This window comes from Mus caroli, chromosome 2, assembly GCF_900094665.2.
Source record: "Mus caroli chromosome 2, CAROLI_EIJ_v1.1, whole genome shotgun sequence".
Taxonomy (NCBI): Eukaryota; Metazoa; Chordata; class Mammalia; order Rodentia; family Muridae; genus Mus; species Mus caroli.
Window position 1 is genome coordinate 160865572 of NC_034571.1, and position 9872 is coordinate 160875443.

General features: G+C 51.3%; 1 protein-coding gene across 2 annotated transcripts in view; it reads right to left on the reverse strand.

Moving 5' to 3' along the window:
* The window catches only part of Zfp64 (ZFP64 zinc finger protein), a 63255-nt gene that overhangs the window by 15293 nt on the left and 38090 nt on the right, over positions 1-9872 (reverse strand). Inside the window, exon 1 of one of the 2 annotated variants that reach the window (XM_021150680.2) lies at positions 3792-3963. The exons of the other annotated variant lie outside the window; for it this stretch is intronic. Coding sequence (XP_021006339.1) covers positions 3792-3900 — 109 coding nt within the window. The 5' untranslated portion in view covers positions 3901-3963. Of the gene's footprint in view, positions 1-3791; positions 3964-9872 lie in introns of those variants that run through there. 2 annotated transcript variants of the gene reach the window in all.

The window sequence follows — 9872 nt, forward strand, 5'->3', positions numbered from 1 at the left end:
TCCTCCTCCTCTTCTTCTTCTTCTTCTTCTTCTTCTTCTTCTTCTTCTTCTTCTTCTTCTTCTTCTTCTTCTTCTTCTTCTTCTCTGTAGATAAGACTGACCTCGAACTCACAGAGATCTGCCTGTCTCTGCCTCTCCTACAGATGTAGTGTAAAAAAACTTCCCAGCTGGGCAGTAGTAGGGCACATTTAACCCTGACATTCTAGGACAGCCTAAGAGTTCTTACAAGGTACAACAGGGCAGTGAAGGCAGTGAACTGCTTTGTGATTATTATTCTTTCACATTTATTTTGTGTGTGTGCCTATGTGGGGTTCATGGATAAGTCAGAAGATAACCTGTGGGAGTCGCTTCTCTCCTTCTACCATGTGGACTCTGGGGGTTGAACCAGGACCCTAAGGCTCGGCAGCACGTGCCCTTATGCACAGAGCCCGCCCACACAGCCGTTCTGCAATGCTTAGGCTTGCTTTACTCCAGCAATGCTTTGCTTCAGCTCAACCGTGGGTCCAGGCCACCCTTGAAGCATTGCGCTCTCCAGGATAAAACATTTCAACAAATGGCTTGAAGGAAGGGAGATGGAGAGCGAAACCAGAGAGTACCATGAGCGGAGACCTGACACATGGGGCCTTATCTGACGCCTGAATCAAGCATGCCACAAAAGCCACCCGAGATGGTGAGACATCCTGTGTTGGGCTTTCAATTAGGGATGGATGGTGACATGCTTCCAAGCTGAATGGTACCCCATTTTGGTTTAAACAATTAAAGCAGGGAGGGGAAACATGGCTGGCCCTGAGCAGAACCTGACTAGTGGGCCTGCATATAACTGGGTATAACTCTCCCGAATACAGAACAGTGTGGGGAACCCACATGGCTTTGTGTGCATGCACATAGGTGTTCATGTGTGTAGAGGTGTGTACACAGTGCACATGTGTGCATGTGTATAGAGGTGTATACACAGTGCACACATGTGTTCATGGATGTGAAGGTGTATACACAGTGTGTGGAGGTATACACACAGTGCACATGTGTTCATGTGTGTGGAGGTGTGTACACAGTGCACATGTGTTCATGTGTGTGGAGGTATATACACAGTGCACATGTGTTCATGTGTGTGGAGGTGTGCATAAAGTACACATATGTTCATGTGTGTGAAGGTGTGTACACATGTGGAAGCCAGACATTGATGACTGTTTCTTCTGTAGTCACTCTCCATCTTATTTCCTTGAGACAGGGTCTCTAACGGAACTGGAGCACTCCGGGTGAGCTAGACAGCCTGGCCAGTGTGCCCCGGGATCCTCTTGTCTCTGCCTCCCCCAGTGCTGTCTGCAGGGATGGATAGACCTCTGCTTATCACACTAGACTTTGAAGTCTCTACCCTGGGTTATTTGGAATTCTTTCCTGCGGTGTTCTGTTTCTGTCCCTCTAAGTCACCCAGCTTTTGCTAAGCCTGTGATGTGTGGACTTTATGGTGGCTGGCTTATGTACCCTTGTTGGAAACAAGCAAAAGAACTTATTCTAAATAGTATCGTTTCATTTTCAGACTCCACTAATCATAGGGAGAGACTAAATTCTAGGTCCCAGGCCCTAGGGGAGCTGGGGACTTCCCTACAGCTGAACAGCTTCTGTTGTAAAGAAACAGTTGTCCGGGTCCAGGCATCTCAGGGACAACTTGTAAGGAGACAGTTGTCTGGGTCCAGCCATCTCAAGGACAACTTCTTCATCTTGCTGGCAGGGTCAAACTAAGTTCATGTTCCCAGGCCCAGGAACCAACTCCTGCCCTGATTGATGGAAACTCCCGTGCTCAACCCCTTATGTCAAAACATGATTGGACAGTGCTACAGCCCACCCGGCTCCCCCTCTCTTTATGGTTTTATTCTTTTTTTTTTTTTTTTTTTTTTCGAGACAGGGTTTCTCTGTGTAGCCCTGGCTGTCCTGGCACTCACTTTGTAGACCAGGCTGGCCTCGAACTCAGAAATCCGCCTGCCTCTGCCTCCCGAGTGCTGGGATTAAAGGCGTGCGCCACCACGCCCAGCTGGTTTTATTCTTTAAACATGTTCTACAGCGTCCCTTCGGGCTCGTAGTAATTCAGCTCCCCGGTCTGTTCTGTGGCCCCGATTGATCAGTAGTGGCTTGATTACAATTAACTTTTGTCATCTGCCTTGACCTGGTGTTTGAATTATGTTGGGTTTAAGTGGACCCCACAACACCCTTACTAGGTTTTAGAATATGAACTATTTAGAAGAGCCCTCAAACCAAGCCCCTCCACTCTCAGAGTGGAGATCTGCTCACGGGAGCCCACTGAGGTCTCTGCCCAGATGTGGATGGGGGATATGGAAATGAGTTGAGTCCAGGAAAGCAAAGAGTACCCCACCCTCCCCCTCCTGCTGGGAAGCCACGGGTGGAGAAGGGTGTAAAGTCCGTTTAAAACCGGCTTCCCACCCCCTAGCCTCAGAAAGAGGGGTCAGGAGGAATCTACAAAGTCTGAAGGGAAAGAAAATCAAAGGGAGGCGCCTTAGAAAGGCCAGTCTTCCTGGGGGAAAGTACCTGAAGATGACTGAGGAATGTGTAGACATATAAAGGTTTCCCCCTTCTCCGGGCTCTTCAGAAGTGGGGGATCTGCCAGTAGGAAGGCGGCACTCGACCTAAGGTACTCTAAGGGGGAGGTGTTACCCCACTGCTCCTAACTGATCCACGGGGGTTGGCGGAGGCGGGAAGGGAGAGCTTTCTAGTTCCAAACGTGGTGGTTCCCTTACCCCTCCCCTATGGCTCCACGAACTTCCTAGAGGCACCCCAACTTCTGACAGGCCTCCGCCTCGCAGCTGCCCTGACCGTCTGCCTCACAACTCTGTTCTCCCGGTCATTCACCCCCTCCTGCATCCGTCAGGTCTCTGGAAGGTTCCCTCTCTGAGGTGGATAATGCACTTGAAACCCATCCCAAACCGATTTTTGGGGGGTTGGGAGTGGGGTGGGGGTGAGAGGGTGGATGAAGAGCTGATGTCTTGTCCTTGGCTCCTGCTTCGTCCCTTCCTGGATATCACTCGTAAAAGCGCAAGTGTGTCCCCAGCATGTCCACCTGGCCAGCAACGCAGCGGAAGCAGGAGCCCAGGTGGGTTCCGCGCACCCCGCAGACAGCCTCCGGGCTCTAAGCATCCCTCTGCCAAGTGTGGGAGGCGAACTGGCCCCTCTAAACGCTTTCCCGCTTTCCTGTAGAGTAGCAGCGCCCCCTCCCCAAGGTGTAATTGACACCACGCATAATTCACAAAGACCCGCTGACCCTTCCAGGTCTGCGGCTCAGTACTGGAGCTGGAAGCTTTGCATACCATCGTACAGATCTCCCTCCCACGCCCTCCCTAGATCTGACACTTATGGGGGGTCCGAGGACAGGGACATCAGAGCAACTGTCTCCAAATCCCAGGACTGGAGCTGGAAGCTTCGCTCACCATTTCACGTACCCCCCTCATCTGACACCTATGGGGGTACAGGGCTAGGGACATTAGAGAAGCTGTCCTCAGGTCTTTGGGCTGGAATTGGAAGCGGTTTGCACTTCACGCACTCCAACCTCCCTCTTCCTAGATCTGACACCCGTTGGGGGAGGTCTAGGGACTGGGGGGTGTTGGGGGGACATCAGAGAAGCTGTACCTAAATCCCAAGATGGGGTCTAGAAGCTCCCAGCACCATTACATGCGCCCCTTTTCCTGTCCAGACCCGACACCTACAAAATTTCCGGGGTGGGGAGTACACCAGAGTAACTGGGACATCGGAGCTACTGTCCCTGGTGTCCACGGGCTACTCACCGGGCTCCCGGGCTGCGCGCGGGACCACTTCGCCGGGCTCATCGCGCTCGAGCTGCGGAGGCTCCTGAGAGCGCAGGTGCTGGGGTTTGGCTTGCTTGCGCCGCGACATGGCGCGAAGATGAGGCTCCCGGAGGGTCCCCAAGAGTGGCCTCCCGAGCAGCGCGCGTTTCCCGACTTTGGAGGCACACCCCCACAGCGGGCCGAATCGCGCATGTCCCGGCCCCGCCGCCCGTCAGCCCGGTAGGGCGATTTATCAAGCGTCCTGACAGCCGCTTGGGCGGCAGCCAGGACCTCAGGGGTCCCGGGAACCCCGCTCCCACGCACGAGCTCCAGCTCCACCCCGGCCCCGCCACAGCAGAATCTGCATTTTAACAAGCTCCCCAGGTGATGCGCGCGCACGCTCAGGTCGGCGAAACCCGGTCTGCATTTTAACGAGATCCCAGGTGATTCGTTTGCTCATTAAAATTGCAGAAGCGCCAGCCCTCTTCCCACTTTAATGTGCTCCCCGAGTCGCTGGGGAGCTCGTTAAAATGCAGATTCTGACTCGGTGAGTCTGGGGTGGGGCCCGAACGTCTGCATTTCTAACGAGCTCCCACGTGAGGCCGCGGCCGCTGCCACGCGGGCTGGAGAGCTTTTACATTCTCTTTTAATTGGTCCAGCCCCGGACCACCGCGGTAACTGGGATATTTCTCGCAAAAACTGGCAGGGATTTTCTTACGCGTAGGCGATGGTGGAGAAGGGCCTGGGTGAGGATCGTGGCGCGTCCTCTCACCTGCGCATCGGAGTACACAATTTAAGAACAAGGGTGTCTCCAGTTTGCCTGGTGCACTCTTTTTCCTACAGTCGGGAGGGGGGTGTTGCGGGGGGGGTGGGGTGGAGTAGGTTTGGGCTGGCAAGAGGGCTCAGCGGGAGAGAACTCATTCCTGTAAGATGTCTTCTAGTCTCAAATGGGACAACACACACATACACACAAATTTAAAGGTAGAAGCTGAAAGTCCTGAATTCAGGAAGCGAGGCCTGTGACTTTACTCTTTTATCCCGCCTTCCGTTCCAGCCCGGGGACTCAAGGTCTAGGACCACACAGGAGAGGCCTTTGGGGCCAGCCCGGGCACAGGCCCCACCCAATGTGTGACTGAGGCGCGGTCCCATCCCGGGGGTTTTTGGCTAATTGATCTTTCGTGCTCAGACTAGCTGGGACCTTGCGGAGACCAGAGGGGGACCCCCTCCTTCTGAACGACATCCAACAAGGATCGGCAAAGCCATCTAGTCCCCCCAAGGTGTTTACTTTTTTTCAGATTGGGAAGTTACTTAAACAGGGCTGCGCTCCAAGCCTGCCCAAACCTGAGAGTCACATGGTGACTACAGCTCAGAAAGACGCGGCTGCTCAGCTGCGAGTTCTTGCGGTGGGGACCCAAGACTCTGTATTTTTAAATTAAGGCAGATATGGCTTTACAGGTTCTGAGTGCTTAGCAGCCGGGCAGACCTAGGGCCAGGTCATGTGTGTGTGTGTGTGTGTGTGTGCACAAGCGCGGCTTGCTTTCTTATTTATTTATGTATATGAGCACACTATAGCTGTCTTCAGACACAAGAGGGCATCGGGGTCCCATTACAGATGGTTGTGGGAATTGAACTCAGGACCTCTGGAAGAACAAGTCAGTGCTCTTAACCACTGAGCCATCTCTCCAACTGGGTTGGCTTTCTTTTCTTTTCCTTTCCTTTCCTTTCTCTTCTTTTCTTTTTTAAAGGATGCATTTTTTATTGGATATTTTACTTTTTTACATTTCAAATGTTATCCCTTTTCCGGGTTTCCCCTCCAGGACCCCCTTTCCCTCCCCCCCTTCTAAGGATACTCCCCCCTCCCACCTGCCCACTCCCCTGGGCTGGCTTTCTTAAACTTCCCTTTGGGCTCCCAGTTGTCAGTCTCTTTAGGCATCTGTAGGTAATGCTGAGTGAAGTCACAAGGTTACACTCAGAGAGCTATTCTAACAGAAGTGTTCTTTGGTACCTGTGTGCAGCCAGCCATGCCTATCCAGGATGACTTAAAGGTTGTTTAAAGGGGGTTTTACTTTAAATCCTGTGTGTGTGTGTGTGTGTGTGTGTGTGTGTGTATGTGTGTGTGAGTATGTGTGTGCATCGTGTGTGCATTTGAGTGCAGGTGTCTCTAGAAGCTAGAGACGTTGGTTCCCCTGGAGCTGGAGTCACAAGGAGTCCTGAGTTGTCTGATGACGGTACGGGGAACTGAACTCTGGGCCTGGGGAAGAATTGGACCTGCTCTGACCTGCTGAGCTGTCTCTCCATAGCCTTTACGTGTTTCTCAGGTTGAGTATGGGGCGCCTTTAGTGAATCCCACCAGAGGAGGAGAGTTTTTCTTGAGTTCAAGGCCAACCTAGGCCAGCTAGGTCTAAAAAACGACATCCTGTCTTTTCTTTGCATATTAATTTATGTAGTGGTGTGTGTATGTGTGTGTGTGTGTAGGTCAGAGGAAAACCTATGGAAGTCAGTTTTATCCTTCTACCATGGGTCCTAGGGACCCAAGTCAGGTTGTTAGTGGGTGTCTACTAGACCCTAACCCCTGCTCCCTGCCCTGCATGCAGACATTTGAACATACACATATGCTCTGGTTTAGTGTCTCCCAGATTGTCTCAGGGACAAGAAGAAGCTGGGAACAGAAACTCCCTCTCAGAAACTTGAAAAGGGGTACACTGAGGGTGACCTCAGAGATACTTGATACCACATTATACTTGGCCACGGGCCAGCCCATCACCCGCCAAACCATCTCACAGGACCGAGGAATCCCTTTTCCTTTTTTTCTTTTTGGTTTTTCGAGACAGGGTTTCTCTGTGTAGCCCTGGCTGTCCTGGAACTCACTCTGTAGACCAGGCTGGCCTCGAACTCAGAAATCTGCCTGCCTCTGCCTCCCAAGTGCTGGGACTAAAGACGAGTGCCTCCATGTCCCACTGGATCTCTCAGATTATTGCCACTGTTCATCCACTTGAGGGATGTAGGATAATCATGGGACGAAAGCACGGTAATGTATTCTTTGTTCTCCTGGGCAGCTGTACTGCTGCCAGGTGTGCGCTGGTGTAGCCTGGGCTGCCTGCATACGTGATCTTCCCCAGGAGTGTCCCGGTTTCTCCCGAGGGAACGCAAGCGCCACGTGAGTGTGTCAGAACAGAGGGCAAGAACATGATCATGTTGATGTCCCTCCATCCCAGCATGGAAGAGGAGACTGTGACCCTGACGTCATCTCCCACACACAGTCTGACCAACTGTCTTAATTCTGGGAACCATATCAATGCAAACAGTCTCTCAGTACCATCACGATTTGCATTTTCCCTGCATCTAGGATTCCAACAAAGAATAAAACAAAACGGAAATTATATTTTTCACCAACAATAGGGCAAGAGCTGATTAGTAGGCGTTTCTTTATTTATTAAGACAGGTTCTTACTCTCTAGCCCTGGCTGGCCTGGAACACACAGTCTAGACCTAGACCAGGCTCACCTTGGATTCCATGAGACCTATCTGCCTCTTCCTCCCGAGTGACAAGAAAAATGTTCCCTTTGGTTTCCCAGAGGCCAGTTCACTTAGACTGGGTGGATAGGTGATGCTGGGTATACCAGGGCTGGAGAGATGGCTCAGCAGTTAACAGCACTGGCCACTTCTCCAGAGGGCCTGGGTTCAATACCCAGTACCTACTGATGACTCACAACCACCTGTAACTCCAGTTCCAGGGGATCTGATGATACCTTCTGGCCTCCTTGGGTACCAGAAACTCTGGTACACAGACATGTGCAGGAGAAACACTCGTATACATAAAATAAAAATAATAAAAAGCTTTAAGGGTATGTGTAGCCACATCTAGTGTCTAGGTTGTACTATTTTACAAAGCACCTATTTAAAGTTCTAGCCTGCCTGCCTGTCTGTCTGTCTGTCTGCCTGTCTGCCTGCCTTTCTTCCTTTTTTCCTATCTGTTTTCCTCTCCTCTCTCTTCCAATAAGAGTCTCCCTATTTATCCCAGGCTGTCTTGGAACATGCAGCCATCCTCCTGCCTCAGTGTTCATTGCTGGGATTACAAGCCTGCTTGACACCTGCTCAAAGTCCTACTCCTATGTTAATTACTAATCTTATTTCTGAGTTCATGATTTCAAGGACCATGACTAAAAATTGTGGGAAAGAAACCCCAGGCAGGGCCTGTGTTCGGGAACCACGGTTGTCACCTTCCCTCCAGTTTTCACGTCAGCTGATTCTTTTTGTGTGTGATTAGATCTAGCTGATAACTTTTGAGGAGTGTGTGGGTATGTGTGTGTGGTGATCCCCACATGTGCACATATGGTCAGAGGCCAGAGGAGGACATCAGGTGTTCTGCTCTGCCACTTTCTACCTCATTTACTCGACACTGGGCCTTCACTGAACCCGAGCTAGGCCAGCCAGCAAGCAGTCCATCTGTGTCTCCATCCCCGTCTCCTCAAGGCTGCAGTTACACGTTTGTGCATGGAACAGGCCCATCTTGGCACCACTGCTTGCATCTGAACTCAGGCCCTCGAAGGAACAATCCCACGCCCCTCTCCGCTCTTCCCCACTGAGGCCGGGCAGAAACGGATACGTTTTGAACCTTAGGAGCTTTTACAAATTCAACTGAAAAGGAAGTCACTTTGAAGCCCTGAAGGTTTTGAGATGACAGCTAAGCTGCAGGGGTGGGGTGGGGTGGGGTGTCCTCTTTAAGGTGACGCTCTGCTCTTCCCTTCCCAAGCCTGCATTTCCGCACTCTGGACCACTGCGGGGGTTACTTCCTCATTCCGGAGAGATCCATCAGCTCCCTCTTCAAAGGCTCTCAGGCTGCCTGCCCACTTCCTTCACACAGTCAGTCAAGGCATCTTGTGGAATGAGCAGCTGGTCAAAGTGAAATGCTGGGATCCTATGACTTTTCAAAATCCAAGTTAAACAGGACGCCTCTGACTCACGAGAAGATGTACCTGGTCCCTCTGTGGCGTGTGCATGTGTTTTGCACACATGTTAGTGTGTGACTATTCACGCACACTCAGGAGCACGTGGAGCCAGAACAGGATGCCCAGTGTCGTCCTTTATCACCCTTGACAATCTTGTCTTGAGACTGGGTCTCTCAATAGATAAACAACCGTCCATCTGGCCAATCGGTCTCTCCCCCAATGTTGGGGTTGCAGGTGCTAGCTTTTGATGTGGGTACAGGGAACCCTTGTGCTTGCAGAACAGCCTCTCCTACCACTTGTTAGGAACAAGCAAAAGAAAGTTATTCTAAATACTACTATTTCATTTCAGACTCCAGTCCTCATAGGGAGAAACTAAACTCACGGTCCGAGGACCTAGGGGACCTGGGGACTTCCCTACAGCTGAACAGCGTCTGTTGCAAACGGTGGTCTGAGTCCCGACATCTCAGGGACAGCTTCTCCATCCTGCTGGCAGGGTTAAACAAGCTCATATTCTCAAGCCTAGGTAGGAACACCTATCCCACTTCTCCAAATGTTTTCTTAATTGTCCGTTAACCAGTAAAGAATATAGAAATCGCTGTTATTTAAACCAAGGTGCATAAGTTATGAAAAAAATACATAGCCAATCGCCTATATGCCCTAATTATCTTCATATAGCTGACCCTTGTCCCCATATCACTATGAGCTGTGGACCTAATGTCTAGGAGAATGAATTAAGGACCCTAAAGCCCAGTCCCTGGATATAGCCCAGTCTCCAATGGGTACTCCCTTGTTTAACCCATAATGGCAAAATACAACTGGCAAACACTGCAGCTCACCCCTCGCTCTGTGTTCCCACCCTTTATAAAAACGTTGTACAGTCTCCCTTCAGATCCAGAACTGGCCGCCTCCCTGAGTGCTCAGAAAACCAAGCTTTCGTTTTTGAAGCTTCGGCACCTGAAGCAACTTTCTCGGCTTCCACCCCAAACCCAACACACTGGGCCATCTCTCCAGCCCTGTGTGGTCTTTTGAAAGCCACCAATTGGGGGCTGGTGAGATGGCTCAGTGGGTAAGAGCACCCGACTGCTCTTCCGAAGGTCCAGAGTTCAAATCCCAGCAACCACATGGTGGCTCAC